The 18,403-nt window shown below is 42.5% G+C and overlaps 1 protein-coding gene across 3 annotated transcripts in view; it reads left to right on the top strand.

Moving 5' to 3' along the window:
* ipo4 (importin 4) overlaps positions 1-18,403 on the top strand; it is a 159,794-nt gene that overhangs the window by 7,115 nt on the left and 134,276 nt on the right. For all 3 annotated transcript variants that reach the window (XM_088401878.1, XM_088401879.1, XM_088401877.1), the window contains exon 3: positions 7,096-7,175. In XM_088401878.1, the coding sequence (XP_088258004.1) occupies positions 7,096-7,175 (80 nt within the window). The remainder of the gene's footprint in view (positions 1-7,095; positions 7,176-18,403) is intronic.

The following is an 18,403-nucleotide window of genomic DNA, read 5'->3' as shown; positions in this document are numbered from 1 at the left end:
AAGCATTGAGACTTTCATCCGTTAAACGTGATCTTAGATTGGACTTGATGTTTTTAAGATGTGAGAATGACTGCTCACATGCATATGTAGACCCAAACATGGTCAATACAGCAATACTCAGACGCTGCAGCGTGTGGTATTTGACAGGAAGCACCTTCCAAGTTTTGAAAATCAGCTGGTCTTCAGGTTGAAGTTTTTTCATTTCTGTCCACATGTGCTTGCTTGCCAGCTCTGCTTTCTGTCGTGTGATTCTTTCCAAATCTTCATTCAGAGACTTGAACTAGTTCACCCACATGTCTGAGGCCTTCAGGTCAGCCACTTCTACTTAAACATCTCTGATGGAGACACCAGGAATGTAACTCAGGTCGGCTGTGTTCAGTGAGCACTCGTTTGGATGGGTGATGAAGTTAAAAAGACGAGTGTGGTCACGAAATTCTCCAAAGCGTGCTTTGAAGGACTGCAGGAGACTAGATGTGAACCCAGCTAGCTGGAGGAAATTCAAGTTTTGAATAGGCTCACTTGCTGTGCATGCATCTTTAAACTGGCTCAGTTTTTCAAAATGTAGTAAACGACCTGTTTCAAGGTCCATAATAAAGAGCTCTAGCTTGTATTCAAAAGCAAACACAGCTTGTTGAAGGGATAACACTGTATTTCCAATACCTTGCATTTTCACATTGAGCTGGTTCAGATGTTCAGTCATATCTACAAGATAGTAAAACTTAAGGAGCCACTCAGTTCACTCAGTTCACTCAGCCCACAATCCAGACTGTTTTCAATGTATCTCTTCAACCAACACACCTGAGTCAAATCAGCGTCGTTATCAGGATTGTGCAAAGCATGCTGATGAGCTAATCATTTGAATCAGGTGTGATAGTTGAAGAGACACAATGAAAACAGGCTGGATTGTGGCTCTTGAGGACCGAACTTGGCCACCCCTGTCCTAGTGTATGGCTCTCTTTGCTATATTTTTAGGTCTTGTAGTCCTAAAAATGTGTCAACATTTTAGGACCTGTAGGTCAAACCAACTGGGTTTGGCTGCAATCCTTCCACTATAATGACATTTTTTACTCCCACTAGGTGGCGCTCGTAGTAAAAATTGGTTAGTTGGTGTGTTCTACATTGGACCCCCGTCAACTTTATGAAGTTTTGAAAAGAAAAGTCCATCTGGTTCCAATTACTGAACCTTTTTTGTATTGGTGAGACATCAGACTTTGAGGTGACATACTGGCTGCGCCTATTGGCGAAAAGTCGTAAAATTTGAGAATCTTAATGTTCCATGCCTCAACACTATTCTGACCAACTTTCAGTTAATTTGCTCGAACAGGAATAGCAAAGTACAAATATTGAGTTAAGGTTTTCGTCACACTCGGTGAATGAAATTTGAAACGCGGATTTTGAAGCCCCGCCCCCATCAAATATGATAGCCGATTTTCACTAGATTTTGCCCAGTTGTGCCCCAATGTCAGATAATGGAGCAAGCCAAATGTGAAGTTGATTGGGTCAAGGGTTTCGGTACCGAAAAATGTACAAATACGGGCCTAATGGCACATTCAAAAGTTGATAACACTAGTTCTGTACATTCTAGCAAATGGCATGCTCTGATGTTTTTGTAGGTCTTGAGGTCCTACATATGCCTGAAAAATTTCGTATCTCTAGGTCAATTGGGTCGGAACTGGCTGCAGTTTTGCGATCATTTGGGTTCCATTCCAGCACCTTTTATCACGTAAAATTTAGTAACCTTTATCAACTATGTCAAGTTTTCCGTTTATTTACTCTTACGGGCTTAGCACAATACGTGAAAGTGTAAAAATGACGATTTTGTCTGTAACTAGGTGGCGCTATAATTAATGTGAAAATTTATCATGCAGATTATTCAAGGCAGTGAAAGTACATTTTTTGTAAAGTTTCAGATTTTTCGAAGCTTGCAAACTGGAGTAATTAAGTTTTTTGTCACTCATGGCGAAGGAAATTTGAAACACATATTTTGAAGACCCGCCGCAATCATATATGTTAGCCAATCTTCACGAAATTTTGCCCAACTGGGACCAGTGTTCCCTCTAAGCTGCGAAGCGTGCGCATTTGCGCACTGCTCGCACGATCTCAGCACACTAGAATGTCTATGCTGCACATAAAACACAATGCAATACAAACGTATTAAATTAAATTTAATATTAGACCTCATTTTATCTGGTTAATTAGACCAATAATATTGTTTTCTGTACCATTTTGCATTGTGACAGCGAGTGACAAGTTTCCAGCCAATGAATGTTTCACTTATACTATTCATCCAATCAAACGTAAGGACAGAAACGTTCGCTGCATATACACCCCGTGCTGGTTAGCTAGCTAGCAACAGTGCGGAGTTAAGAGACTTCAAATGCTAACCCCTTTTCCTCGCAAAACAAACGAGCAGCGACACATCCGCTCAACATGCCAAAGTAAAACAGAAATGCACTTCCTATAAGATGGAATGGCTGTCGGAGCATATGAAAATATAAGAACAAGCGGTGAAAGCGAGCGAGATTTTTTTTTTTTTTCTTTTTCACAACTTGTGGCTCGTTTATTGCCATGGTGACAAGTGCAATATACATCACACTTTCATGTCTAAAACATTTATTGCTCAAGATATAAAAAAATAATTATAACAAACTTGTTGAAAACGAAAAGAAGTAGTTGTGAGTTGTTTGGCAACATTGTGCATTCTTCTGGTCTTAAAACACCAAAACAGAAAATTTTACAGCAGGCCCGACAAGTGTGCAAATTTTAGTGTTATTTTGTGCATGTTTAGGCCCTCAAAAATACGAGTCATTCGGGAGAATAATAATAATAACTAGAGCTGCAAGCAGCTATAAAGGGCCCTCGCAGACCTGTGCATGTTGAGGTACGAACAGGTCGGGGTATGACCAAGTAGGAGTATGAACGTGTTTGGGTATACTCATGTTGGGGTAAGTGAACATCAGAAGTCATCGTGTCAGAAAATGTCCAAGTTTTATGACATTTGACCCACTGGCTAAACAAACTAAATAGAAACACACAAATGATATTTTATTTTCTACCACCCGGCGGAGTTAGCACTACAATGAAAATTGAGTTCATAGATGACTTGAAGGTAATGGGGTGAACCGTTTAAGAGAAAAAAGGCACTAGTTTGAGACCAGCTAATGTCTAAGAACGGGGCAAAATTGCACATTAAAAAAATTCATAACTATTTTTCTTTACATTTTAGCACATCACTCCTGTTGACTTTATTGTAGGTCTTACAGTCCTACAACATATGCCTAAAATGTTTCATAGCTGTAGGTCAAACCAAACAGGATAAACTGTAATGTTTCCACTAATGACATTTTTTGCAGCCACTAGGTGGCATTAGCATGAAACTGGAATATGTTTGTCGATGTCTTCAGGAATGGGTTTTCATCCAATGTGTGAAATTGTGAGAAGATCAGGTCATCTGGGTCAAATTACAGCAGCTTTTACTGGCCCGATAAAGCTTTGGAATGACAATGAACGTACAGGCCCCGCCCATTATCGAAACTTTGTGAAATTTGGTGGAGGTCAGCAGGGCTGCAGTGTTGTCTAGAGGCTCGTCAGACTTATATTCAGCGATATTACTTTGACAGGCTCAGCTAAAAACATAACAATGCTTTATTTTTTACTGCCACTAGGTGGCGCTCGCACTACGACAAAAAATACGTTGATAGGTGTGTTCCGCATTGGAAACCCATCAAATATGTGAAGTTTGGAAAAGATAAGACCATCTGGGTCCAAATACAGCAACCTTGTTCGTTTTGACGAGACATCAGACTGACATTTTTGTTTGCCACTAGGCGGTCTTACAAGCAATTGAAGAAATTATTAAACACATGAGTTATAAAGAATTGTGTCTTATGTGGCGAAGTAAACAGCAAAGGCATAATATGAAGCCCCACCGTCAATATATTTGATGGCGGATCTTCACAAAAATTTGAAAAATTGTGCCTCCCAGTCTAATAAAACACAACAAATTTGAAGTCGATTGGGTCAAGCGTTTAGGAGAAAAAAGGAGCAGTTTGGGACCTGCAAACGAGCAAAAATGGGCCAAAAGTGCACATTCAAAAATTCATAACTTTTTCCGTACATCTGAGCATATGACTCGCGATGACTTTTTTTGTAGGGCTCGAGGTCCTACAAAAGGCTACAAATTTTTGTAGCTCTAGGTCAAACGGGCCGGGAGTGAGAGGCTATTTTCCACTCATAAGGCCATTTTGGGGCCAATTACAGACACTTTTTTCATTTTGGCGAGACATATGACTTTGAGGTGGCGTGCAGACCACGCCTGTTATCGAAAAGTCGTAAAATTTAAAAACCTTAATATTCCATGTCTTAAAGGTGTTCTGACCAATTTTCAGTAATTTTACTCAGACTCAGCACAATACATGAAAGTTTAAATAATGACATTTTTATCAACCACTAGGTGGCGCTAGTAGCTATTTCAAAAATGTTTTTCAGAGGTGTTTACGACATTAGTTTTCATGTGTCTAGTTTTAGATTTTTTTAAGCTAGTACATCAGAGGTATTAAGGTTTTTGTCACTCTTGGCGAAGGAAAAATTGAACACATAATTTGAAGCCGCGCCCCTATTATAAATGGGGGCGGATCTGCACCAAATTTTGCCCTGTTGTGCTCCTATGTCTGATAATGGACCACAGCAAATTTGAAGTTGATTGGGTCAAGCGTTTAGGAGAAACAAGGAGCAGTTTGGGACCTGCAAATGTGCAAAAATGGGCTAAAAATGCACATTCAAAAATTCATAACTCTTTTCCTGTACATCTGAGCACATGGCTCGCACTGACTTTTTTGTAGGTCTCTAGGTCCTACATATGCCTGAAAATTTTCATAGCTCTAGGTCAAACAGGCCGGGACCAGGTGTACTTTTTTGACCTTAGGTGGCGCTGCAGAGCAATTTTTTTTGCATTGTTTTAGGAAACATTAAAATATCAAATTTTTCACCAGGCCCGACAACTGTGCAAAATTTGGTGACTTTTTGTGCATGTTTAGGCCCTCAAAAATGAAAAGATTCTGCATAGTAAATAATAATAATCCGGAGAAAAACAAGAGGGCTCTCACAGCGGTTGCTGCTCGGGCCCTAATAATCCGGAGATAAACAAGAGGGCTCTCGTAGCTGCTCGGGCCTTAATAATAATCTGGAGAAAAACAAGAGGGCTCTCGCCGCGGTAGGTGCTCGGGCCCTAATAATAATAATAATCTGGAGAAAAACAAGAGGGCTCTCGCAGCGGTAGCTGCTCGGGCCCTAATAATCTAGAGAAAAACAAAAGGGCTCTCGCAGCGGTATCTGCTCGGGCCCTAATAATAATCTGCAGAAAAACAAGAGAGCTCTCGCAGCGGTAGCTGCTCGGGCCCTAACTCCAGCTGCAAGCAGCTTAAAGGGCCCGAGCAGTCCTGTGTATATTGGGGAATTAACAGGTAGGGGTATAAACAAGTGGGATTATGAACGTGTTTGAGTATACGCACGTTGGGGTAAGTGAACATTAGAAGCAGAAAATGTCCAATTATTATTACATTTGATCAACAGGCTCAATAAAGTGTATAGAAAACACAAAATTTATGTTGTAATATTTTGTGCCACAAAGTGGTGTTAGCACTACGATGAAAAATGACTTGTAGATGACTTCAGTACAGGACTTATAAAATAGGTGAAAATTAGAGAAGGTTGTATTATGTGTGTTGAGTTACAGCAGCTTTTATTGTTTCAGTTGTGTGACTTTGCACTGCTGTGTAGGCCACGCCCATTATCGAAACATCGTACAATTTGGTGGAGGGCAATAGGCGTGTCTAATGGCTTTTCAGATAACATTTAAGCCTTATGACTTCAAGTGGCTGAGCAGAGTACATCAAAAAGTGAAAGAATTGCTATATTTTTTTGCTACCACGAGGTGGCACTCGCTTTACGATTAAAAATAGGTTTGTTCCACATTGGACTCCCATCCCATATATGAAGTTTTGAAAAGATCAGATCATCGAGGTCCAGTTAAAGTAGTGTTTCTCAACAATATTTTGCCAGGCCCCTCCTGGAAAAGAGTTTCGCGCTCCTCCCCTCAGTCGATGCACTGAATATAAATAAGATTATTATTGATGAAAGTTGTATGAGTATACCTACACATGTATCCTTTGTAATATTACCAACAGCAAAACGCAATATAAATCAACTTTCAACAACTGTTAATATTTTTTGTTGTGTATATACGGGTTATAGGTTAGTCTAAAACATGTGCACCTAAGTGCCTGAAACTAAAAGAAAATGAAAATTATTACTTCATTGTAATCACATTCCACATTACTTTTTCTTTTTCCTCTCCTGCTCGCACCTCCTCCCGGAGCAGTGCTCTCCTGTTCTTTCCCTTTGCCTTTTCGTAGCGAGGCGCTGCTCCCCATGCCTGCCCTCCCCTAGACAGTGCTCCAGGAGGAGCTGCTGCTCACACTTCCTCCTGGAGCAGTGCTCTGCTGTCCTTTCCCTTTGCCTTGTCGTAGAGAGGCATTGCACTGCTCCGCATGCCTGCTCTCTCTGCCTTGCCACCGTCCCACCAGAGCCCTATTGAGAGTCATATGGTAAAAACTCAATGTTTGACCAGGTTTGCCTGTTCTCAAAACATGTTACCCGGACTTTTCCCCTTTAGGAGGAATACTGCTAGATGCTACAATGTCTTTATCTTGCTCTAAGTAGCCATGTCTAATACGGACAATGCTGTCTGCATGGCATCGAGACAGTATGCTTGCCGCATCAGCTGAAGGACACTCCGCCGATAAACCCCCAAACACAGAAACCACACACACACAGTTTTATTGTTAACACCTCTGTTGGTCCTTATATTCTGCCCATGCAAGTACCGATAGGTCTTTCCGTCTTGTTTTCCTCTGTTCGTTATTGTCTTTGCATGTTTCTTGGAAGATTCAAGACTGTCAAGCGAAGTTTTGTTGCCTTTAAATGTGCAGGTGTAATGGCAATAATGTAACCTTGTAACTCTTGTAACCTTTCTGAATGTCTTAGTTGGATATTTGATATGGATTTAATTATTTCTTATTATGTTTCCTTCTCTAGATCCGTCAGTCCGCTGCAGTGATGCTGCGACTGAGAGTGAAGAAACAATGGAGGAAAATAAGTCCTCCTGACAGAGAAAGGTGAGTTTTAACCACAGGTGTCCAAATACAACTTTTTACTTTCTATTTTGCAGCCAAAAGCACTGTCCAATACTGATATGATCTAATACATTATCAGCAGGAATTATACATGCTTTTGTTTTAGTATGAAATTTTAGAAGAGAAGGCACCACCTCCATCGTTGAACATGCATGTGTGTGTAGGTGTGTTAATATAAAGCAGCATCATGTTACAAAACCAGATAGGATGTTAACTACTATATATGTGTGATAAAATAAAACCACAATGGCAGGGGTTTAAGCTCAAGTGTAAACCAAGTGTGGTAGGTTCTAAGACTTCAAATCATAAATTTGAAGAGTGGTAGAGCTCCCAATTTTTAAAATAAGACTTCTATTACTTGAACCTCTATCTCTGGTGTCATCTTACAAATTCTCCAAAATATAATTGGTCATGGATAATAGTTTAACAGACAGTGAGGCTCAACATAATAACAATACTGTAGCTGTAAGTATTACATAGAATACCTTTATCATTGAACAGCAGGTATACAAAAAAATTGGAAGTGCTACTCTGATTGGTACAGATTAAATGAAGATGAACAATGAATAGAATAAATAGCCTTGTTTGCTTGTTGTTCTAAGTTGTTGATGGCACTGTCGTGCCTACCAGAGGGCAACAGTTTGAAAGCACGGTAACCAGGGGGAGTTGTGTCTATTACAATTTTCCTCTCTCTGCCTAGGCAGCGGGAGCTGGCATTGTTGTCCAGGTAAGGCAGAGAGTGTTCAATGACTTTTTTGGGATGGTGTTGATCACCCTCTGTATGGCTTTCCTTTTGGCAGCAGTGGACCCTCTTGTGTCACACCATGATGCATGCAATATACAAGAAGTTCACTAGAAGTAGGTGACCAGCAGTTTTTTTCTGAGCACTCACAGGAAGTAGAATCGCCGAGGTGTTGATGGTCCAGGAGAAGTTCTTGGAGTGGACTCTTGAAACACAGCTCTTGATGATGATGATGATGACGAATGGAGCTGAGTCTCTGGTGTGTTTCGGAAGGTCTGGAGCATTTTGACTGAGGTGGTTCTTGAGACTCCTACCTTTGTCAGTATCTCAACTTCATCCCTGTAGGCAGACTCCTCCTGAGATGAGCCCAACCACAGTGGTTTTGTTCTCGAATTTAATAATGGGTTTAGAGAGGTGGGCCTCATAATGGTGTTCCATTTGGCTCAGTGCAGTGTGAAGAGCTATGGCGTCCTCAGTGGATCCGTTTGCACTATATGCACAATGGTGAGGGTCAACTTTGGGAAGCAGGTTTGCTTTCATGTGCTGTACTAGTTTTTCAAAGCATTTGGTGAGGTGCATGAGCATGATGGTCTTGTAGTCTTTCAGGCGCTCGTCGATGCATTTTTGGGAACCGGGATGATTGTTAATGTTTATAGACTGAATCAAAAACACAGGACAAGATGTTAAACAGCCCCTTGGACCAAATGTGGTAGCACTCATTCGAGATTTCCTTGTTGTTGGGAATGGTAGACAGACGAGGCGGGGGAGGGGGGGGGGGGGGTCTCTGACTTCGGTGGGAAGTGAATCTTGGTCAGGGTTGAATTTCAGGACAGTTGGGCAGGTGACACATCTTCAGTAGTGTGCCCTTGTATCATTGAGTGTTTCGGCCTTCAAACACTATACACTCTCCACAATTGTGGCCCAATGCAGAATCCATATCCTCAGCTTGTGACCCATGCTCGATCGTCCCTGCTCTTCGCAAAGTCGCCAGCCGAATTTTGGTGTCTGCTCGGAGTAGTACAAGACCTTCCCTTTCTTTGTCAGAGGCTTTTTTTTCCATAGCTTTCTCATCTGCCTACTCTGATTAGCCTGTCAATCTCCCTGGTGCTGGTAATTTCTTTCCACTCTTCGTTGTAGATTATTTCACACACCTTTTCAAGCTTTCCCTCGACTGAGCCCATTTGTTGCTCCAGGATTTGTGTTGGATCCCTGTTGATTATGTTACACCCAATTTAGGGGAACTGGGATTGATTATGTTACACCCAATTTAGGGGAACTGGGATATAATATGTGTGCTCCCCCATCCTCTCACCACCAGAAAAGGCCTGTGAAACTAAAGAGTGCTAAACAAAAAAAGGCAGTTTTTAATGCTTCAGAGGGAGAAGATGTGCCAAAATAACAAACTTAAGATATTCTAAAGTACCCCTCCCTAACCAGCCAGGCAAAACAAAGAGGAAACAAATGACAGTTGGCTCAACTATCTACCTAACACGAAAACAGCAGAAAAATTCTTAATTAAAAATTGCGTCTTCCTCCTACTGCCCTAGCTATATACAATTATTTACACTTGATCAAACACAGACGAGTCAAAATTAATCCACACTACCATTAACAGTGTTGTGGAATTTTTAGGATTTAGATAAAAAGTCTGGAAATCAAATTGTCTCCATTGTAGTGGCAATGGACTTGGAGATGAAGGACTTAATAATAGGAAAAAAGGCATGCGTTAAAGCAACAAAACACAATCCCAATCACACAGAATGGGGTCAACACTTTCAACAAAATTGAATACCAGGGACCAGATGTGAACCAGCCAAAAGGGTCGAAAGGAGAGGTAGCCCCTGGGGTCATCTGACAGACATGATTCTGAAGAGAGGTCAAATTCTGTAATGCTTGCTGAATGATCTCGTTGGAAACCGTATGGTCAGGGACATACATGCAACATGTTTGCCCAATAATTTTACATACCCCGTTTGCCCAATAATTTTACATACCCCCCCCTTGGCCAGCCGTCAACAAATCCAGAATTTTTCTGTGTTGTAAAACCATAGCCCACAAGACAGTGACCTCCTCAGAAAATGCAGCAGTGGTGGCTGCAGATATATCAAGAAACTGCAACAGAGCGTAGCAATTTATTTCCACATGTTCGCGCACCTCACTCAACCCTACTTGGGGAAATAAGGATTGAAAAAATTTAGCACCACCTCCCCAAATTTTACATTCCCACGGGACACCCGAATTTCTTGTAATGCCAGCACCATTCATCGAATAGGAGGCTTTATAGCCACACAACCATTAATAATCAGTCAGGATACGACTACCCCGTGGCAAAGGGGCAATATATGAACACGGGTATCTAGAGTTAGTGACCTTATGAACAACAGCCGTAAAAACATTAAATGCACTCGCGGCCTTCTTTTTCACTGGGTCAGCGGAACATCTTGAAGATTTAAGGCAGTCCACATGACGGTTTTCATTCAAAGGAGAACAGAAAGACCATATCTCCTTACACAAAAATGGGGTCAACTGACCCACAGACACAGTGCCATTACCTATTACACAAATAGGGAAAATTGAAGCTTCCAAATGTGAGGTCTGGACATATCCCGAAATTGTCTCAGAATATTGAGACCAAGCTAGGAGATCTGTAAGTTGAGAACAATTTTCACCACCTGTAATTGGTGTTGATGACCAATGTATTTTAAGTGGTTTAAAAAAGTTAGCCTTACTTGAGAGGCACTGTATTTCTGGGGTGGGTTGCTAACCCCATCAAACATCGAGTCTGTGATTCAGATGTATTATAAGGCATAAAGTCAACTGAGAAGGCAATTGTGAACAAATATAGCAGTTGGTCATATTGTCCCTATGTGCACTGAAATTAACATACCGCCACCAGGAATTCAATTGATATGTGTGTGTAACATTTCCAATTGTAGGATGATCAGGAAGTGGCTCCAACATGGCCCGACAGGCAATCTTGTGGGGACCAGAAGAAAGGTACTCGGTGGGTGGAAGGTCGACCAAATAAACAAAAGCAACCCAAATGATAGGCACAATCAAGCAAGCAATAAAAATACCATATACCTTACACTTGCTCAACCCCTTTGGGTCATCCATGTGTGGTTGGGCTTCCGACATTATGAACAGTAAAATAGACCCTTTGCAATATGAAATCAAAATACTAATGAGTGGTAAATTAAAAAAAAAATAATAATAAAAAAAAAGGTGTAGGAAGGAAAAAAGGGGGGGAAGAGTCAAGGCAGGGATTAGTGTATGCACACTGTAGTGTGTGTTGTCAGCCAATTGATCCTGACCGAAGCGGAGATGAAACTTATAACAAGGTTCAGTTTGGGACATCGCCGTGGAATCCTTGTCATCAACGTAGGGTAGTGGCTTGGGATGCCACTCCCTCTTTGAGAGCGCTGGGCAGTCGTCTGATGGTGCTTTACAAAGATGGTGTTGACACAGATGAAACTAGCTTGCACTGACTGGCGTAGACCCAGGTGGCTCTCTCGGCGACCTTGACCGCTTTCTGTGTCGTGAGAGGGACCTGGTATGGACCCTGCCACCTTTTAGACTGCCAGTTCTTCCTCCGGAAATCTTGCACCAACACGTAGGCACCAGGTTGGAAATTATGCAATGGGCATGATGCTGGAGTTGGGAGTGCAGCCGCCACTTGACGCCTAACATCAGATAGAGCAGAAGAAAGATTAATACAGTATGATAGCATTGCATCTTCACACAAAGTTGTGGACGGCGGTCGTTTGTTCGGTGGTTCCAGACCAACATGAGGCGGAGTAGCAAAAAGTACTTCAAAAGGACTGAGCTTGGAGCGTTTCCTCTTCCTCATTCGCATATACATCAGCACAATAGGCAGGGACTTTGTCCATAGAAGGCCTGTTTCCTCACAGCACTTTGCCAGTTTGTTTTTAAGTGTGCCGTTTTCTTTCTCAACAGCGCCTCCGCTGGCTGGGTGATGGGAACAATGCCTTGTAATATTAATGCCAAAATAATCTCCAGTTTGTTTGATGGCATCATTTGCAAAATGAGTGCCACTGTCACGAGAATTTTTTGTGGGAATCCTCCATCTGGGAATAATTTCTCTCAGCAATGCTTTTGCCACTGCGTCAGCGCTTTGTTTTGAAGTAGGAAAGGCTTCAACCCACTTTGACTACATGTCGACCATTACCAGACAGTGCTTTTTCCCCTCCAATGGTGTGAGCTCAATGAAGTCGATCATGAGATGTTCGAATGGCCGTGTAGGTGGTGGATGGTAAAAAGGTGTGGGTGTAGGTGAGTGGTTTGGATGCATCAGCTTTGGCGGCCACATCAGCCGCGGCGTTACCTAATGACACAGGGTCTGAAAGTTTGGTGTGTGCGGAACATTTACAAACCGCGATAGAGGATGGCAACAAGATGGCCTCCAGGCGCTCAGCAATCAGAGAGTGATTGAGGACCGGCTTCCCATCGGACTTCAAGAAATTACGACATTTCCACAAAGCCCCAAAATCATGGACAACTCCAAATGCATACCTCGAGGCTGTGGAAATAGTGACAGACTTGCTTGCAGCCAAACGACAAGCCTCAGTGAGGGCAATGAGCTCTGCTGCCTGTGCTGAGAGGTGACACGGAAGAGGACCAGAGCGCTCCACAGCAAAATCGGAGACAACAAAAAAACCAATGTGGTTAGTGCCACAAACATCACAAGAGGCAGACCCATCAACATACAAAATCAAGTCATGGTTATTAAGAGGGGTGTCCTTTAAGTCAGGTCTCGGTGTACAGAGGAGGTCAAGTTCAGTCAGGCAGTCATGTTGTTCAACATCGTCAGGCAGAGGCAGAAGGGATGCAGGGTTCAAAGTAGTACACCTTTTAACTTCAACATTTGGCATGTCCAAAAGGCCTCTGTGGTACCTTAGGTACCTGGAGGCAGACAAATGGGAAGTTTTCTGCTCCATATTGAGTGAAACTGCATGTGGTACCAAGAGTGTGAGTGGGACATAGCCCACAATGTCGCGAGATGCAATCAAAGCCTTTTCAGCGGCTGCAACAGCACGCAAACATTTTGGAAGACCTGCTGCTACAGGGTCCAGTTTTGCAGAAAAATATGCGACCAGGCAAAGCTTGTCACCATGTTTTTGCAGTAGGACAGAGGTCATACAACCCCTGCGCTCATCAACAGCTCATCAACAGTTTAGCAGGGCCAGGGAGACAGAGTGTTGGGGGTGACTGCAATGACGCTTTCATATCACTGAATGCTCCTCGGCCTCTGGCGTCCACGTGAGACGGGATGAGGGTTTGAGACCTGGGACATATGTGATTTCACGTTCAGTGGTTGTTCAATCTGGGAATAATTCGGCACAGAACAGCGGCAATATGAACACATGCCCAAAAAACACATCATTTGTAATTTTCGTGACAGGTTTAGGTAATGACACAATAGATTAAATACATTTAGGGGACAGGGCCCTCCCTGACCAGAAATTACCTATCCCAAAAATGTGACTGTCTCTTGAAAGAATTGCAATTTTGATAGACTAGCTTTGTGACCCTCCACAGCAAGGTGTTTGAGTAGAGCAACAGTGTCACCTTCACACTGTTCCCTGGTATGTGACGCTATGAGCAAGTCATCCACATACTCTATGAGAGCAGTAACTGGAGAAAGCTGCAGAGGCGCCAAGCTGGAGCAAAGAGCCTGATTGTAAATAGTTGGGGACTCACAGTAGCCCTGACACAACCGAGTGAACGTATAAGGTTTCCCATCAAACATGAATGCAAACCAAAACTGGCTATCAGGGGGTACAGGGAAACTGAAAAAAGCATTGGACAAGTCAACTACAGAAAACCATCTAGCATCAGGTGGAACTTAAGCTAAAATTGTGTACGGGTTGGGCACTGTAGGTGTCCGAGCATGAACAGCAGCATTGACAGCACGAAGATCTTGAACGAACCGCCATTCATCCGCGACGGGCTCATCACGAATTTTCTTTACCGGAAACATAGGCGTTCTCACTGGAGAGTCAGGACATGGAACAATTACCCCAGCTTCAAGCAGAGAGTCAAAGACAGGCCGAATGCCTTCAATAGCTTCAGTTCTGAGTGGGTACTGAGGCAAATTTGGTCGAAAATCAGATTTAGGTTTAATCTGAATGGGTTCAGCCCCTTTGATTAATCCAACATATTTATGAGAGGCCCAAAGAGTAATGGGCACCTCATCCAAAGAGTGAGGTAGTTGTGACACATCTGTATAGCACGTGTGAGTTCCTTTTCCCACAAACACAAACATTCCAAATGGCATTCAATAGCTTTAATATCTGCTACTTTCAATGTTTTTTGTCTTTTTAATTCTGTTTCATTCAATTTTTCTTTCAGTTTTGACAATTGGTTCATGCTCAGTGACCCCCCCTTCTGGAAACCCAAATTTAGAACTTCAGACTCTTAAACACTCCACGGACCTTGGACCATGTTTCTTCACCATGTTATCAACAATTGGCCCTTCGGGAGGTGGAACCTCCCGGCCCTGTTGCTGTCCCATTTTAGAAGTGTTGCCTCTATTGTAAGAGCAGTCATTTGTATCTTTCTCAAAAGAGATCAACAACTTGAACCAAATAAGACACAGACGTCTCCGTGAATCACTTTGTTTGAAGGCAAAAAGAAAAAAGCCTGCTGATCAACTACCCACAGTGAAAAAAAAATCACATCTTATAGCTCTGTAGTTGAATCAAGTAAGAGTTGTTAATAAGCGGAACCCTGATTTCACGCTTAACATCCGAAGACCAACTCTTTCCTCAGGTTTCCCGGAAAAACCCTTACTGGCCAAAAGTTGAAGACAAACATGGTGATTGGTCACAAATTTAGAATATGCATACATTTATACATTTTCCTTTTTCCCAATTTAATAACACTATAAATTGGAATTTCACTTTGAATTTAAGTAAAATTTAGAAACTACATCTCACCAAATAGATGTGAGAATGTTGAGTTCGCTGGATGGACGTGAAGTCGACCGGATCCACTCCAGGAGTCGGTCCTCTCGTCTCTTGAGCTTTTGTCAAGGTAGAGGGGAGTCTGAATTAGACTCCGGAGGCCACTCACCGACGTCTGGAGGTTCACCGGCGGATCTTCAGCTATCCCACTTCTGACACCAAATTGTTGTGGAATTTTTCGGATTTAGATAAAAAGTCTGGAAATCAAATTGTCTTGTATTAAAGTTTCCTTTATTTGAAGCTTCAAAGACACAAGTCTTAAGAGAACAGTCGCGTGTTCTCTAAAAGTGTGAAGGGACACGTGAAAGTGAAGATTGTTAATCACTCGTTGGGAGTCAACGCCTAAAAGATGAAAAGGAGAGCCAGCCAATGAGAGGACACCACCTGCACACAATTGACTAATTCCAACAAAAGGGCGTACACAAGCACACACAAACCAAAGAGAGAACAAAGCAGAACACATACCAAAACAACATAGACCCACAGGGTCATAACAATTGTCATCCATTCTTTCTTGCCGACAGATTTGGGCCACTTCACAGCAGATGTGTGCCCCTGATCTTTCTCTCCATTGGAGGACTTTGTGGTTGTGTGGGCTTCTCCACCAACATTTCTGTGCTTGTATCTTCTTCAGTGACAGGGGTGCTGATGCTCTGTGAACTTTGGTTTGTGTCCCGTCACTGCGCTGCACTCGACTGACTTGACTGGTTGCTTAAACTATTGATCAATGTGAAGCCCTTGTCTCTGCTCTCCCAAGCACCTTTTCCTACCTTGGTGGACCTTCAAGCCCATCGTTGATGTTACTTTGTTCCAACCACAAATGCACAGCTGAAGCTTCTGTCCTACTGCTGACGTTGATGTCTCGTGGGGTGTGCTCTCCTTGTCCATAGTCGTTTTCGTTCTTGAGACAGTAACAGTGTTGTCAGCCGATAAGCCATCTTGCGCTCCCACTCTTTCAGGCTCTAGGGATATTCTCCTTTGTTTACTTTTCGTCGCATTTTTGTTTGGGTGTCTCCAGTTCACTAAATCAGCGTTGGAGACTGCCATCATGGGGAGCTAGCCCATGTTGTCAGCTGTCCTTTCACAGCAGTCACTGGACGTTTGAGATTTCCTTCTTGTTGGGAATGGTAGATAGACGGGGATGGGGGGGGTTCACTGAGTCATATGGGTGCTGAATCTTATGCCACGTTCAGATGGAACGCGTCGTTTCCACTCTACGCGAGTTCACTATTTAATGCAACAGTCGCGCGGGGGGAGTGAGCTTGCTTTGCATTTTACAGTTGATCCGTAAAGGAGAGCATTGCTGAGAACTTTTACGTTTCCTGGATGTGGATGAGCCAATATTTTCTCCGACAGCACCTTTATTCTTCTTTTTTACACTGTGTGTCCCTCACTAATGTCGCAATCAAGTGGCCGATACCGTGCTAAATACTGTGTTGTCAGTGCTGCACTTTTTTTATCTTTAACTACGATTCAAGAGCTGTTAAAAAAGGAAGCAAACTTTGCACTTACCAGTTGTCCCAAGTTCTCCTTTCTGTCATTCTACAAGCCAGGTGAGTGATCTTGCTGCCTCTTTTTTTGTATTGAAAGCTCAGCTGGCCATGTTGGGTAGCTCCAGGTGACCGCAAAGCAGCTGCCATGATTCATTCCTGCCCCGTGTGAGCTGATGAACGTTCTTGAAGCTGATTGGCTGACGCGACAAAAGTTCGATTTTTTTTTTTTTAACTTCACATCACGCGTTATTATGCGCTGTGCGTCGCTCCATCGCATCGCCCGACGCGTCATCGCACCCTGTCACGCAAACTCCATTGACTACAATACAAACAGTCCACTTTTACGCCTCCATCGAGCTCCTTCTGAAAGCGGCATAAGTCAGGGTTGAATTTCAAGACAGTTAGGCAAGTGACACATCTTCAGTAGTGTTCCCTTGTATCATTGAGTGTTTCGGCCTTCAAACACTATACACTCTCCACAAGGGTGGGCCGTCGCAGGATGATCAGTCCTCAGCTTGTATCCCATGCTCGACCGTCCCCGAAATTCACCCTGTTGCTGTTTTCAGGGCCCAACAGGGTTCTTTCCTCTTGAGCTAAATCCACTGGCTGCTTCTTTCAGCTGCCTCTGAGGCTGCTCTGATGGTCCTATGCAGAGCTTGACCGTGGATGCCGAGATTCCTCAGCAGTCTGATAGTAGACTGGAAGGAACTATGTTTTGTGACATGGATCAGTTGAACATTTTATTTATTTATTTATTTATTTATTTATTTATTTATTTATTTATTTATTTATTTATGGTTAAAAAAGAACCTTTCCTGGTATTTTGTCAAGGCCAGCAGATTTTCTACAGTTAACAAGTTTGTCACCTCGTGTTCATGGAAGGTCTAGAGCAGGGGTGTCAAACTAATTCCTATCAAGGGCCACGTTGCAGTTACAGTTTCTGTCAGAGGGCCGGGATGACTGTGATAAAATACATTTTGGGTGTATTTGTCACACTTCCTAGTAGTTTTGAAATCAGAGAGTGGGTGAGGGCAAAAACCGCTTGCTTTTGTCCCAAAACAATTTTAAAAGCTGAAGACGACTTACAAATGTGGTATTTTGACCGGAAACTTGAATTGTAATGGGCGTTTCGCGGGCCGCGTGAAATGATGTGGCGGGCCATCTGGCCCCTGGGCCTTGAGTTTGACACAAGTGGTCTACAGTGTAATTGTCGGCTGGTGGGAGCAGATTTTGTCGTGGGTCAGACACCTTTGTCAGTCATTGTTTTATAAGCCACTTCACACAACCTTTTAACACAATTGCAGTGGATGAAGGATCAGAGAATGGACTTTGAAATGGAAGGGTATGAAATAGTTTGCAACAACACAGAAAAAAAAAAGAGTGACTTTGTGTGTAGAAAAGGAATTTAAGCGGGCAAAATGCCATTGTGTGGACAAATTTTTGGAATGCATTATTGCAAAGAGAAAATTATTTCAGAGCTTGCTTTGTTCCTGCAATTTCTTTCCACCTAGCAAGAGGATGTTTAGCAAATGCTTCCTGATTAGCTTATTTCCCAGCCATAATTTGTGCTACATTCACATACTCTTGTCATACTTTTCATACTCAAAGGATCACTTAAAATTTTAAAACGTGTCAGGGCTGCACAATTAATCAAATTTGAATCGTGATCACGATTTTGGCCGCCACAATGAATTCAACTGACCGTTGGCGATATTAACATTTAAAAATATGCATGTCAAATCAAGCACTTTGTCGTTCTACCACCGGGGGGAATGTTTTCCACGTTTGCATGACAAAAGCTTAGGCTTTTATCACGTCGTTGAGTTTCTCACTTTATTTCTAATATATACAGTGCCAGCTGTCTATTGAGACCCAAAATCGGAATAAATTTGGTTTGAAATGACGGAGAATGACATTTTGACTGTTATTTGATTAAAATTTGTATACATGTAAATACAGTGATTCATCCCTCGTTTGTCACGGTTAATG

Source organism: Hippichthys cyanospilos, chromosome 19, assembly GCF_059441005.1.
Source record: "Hippichthys cyanospilos isolate Australia breed blue-spotted pipefish chromosome 19, RoL_Hcya_1.0, whole genome shotgun sequence".
Lineage (NCBI taxonomy): Eukaryota > Metazoa > Chordata > Actinopteri > Syngnathiformes > Syngnathidae > Hippichthys > Hippichthys cyanospilos.
The sequence above is the reverse complement of the archived record's forward strand: the minus strand, read 5'-3'. Positions and strand labels throughout refer to the sequence as shown.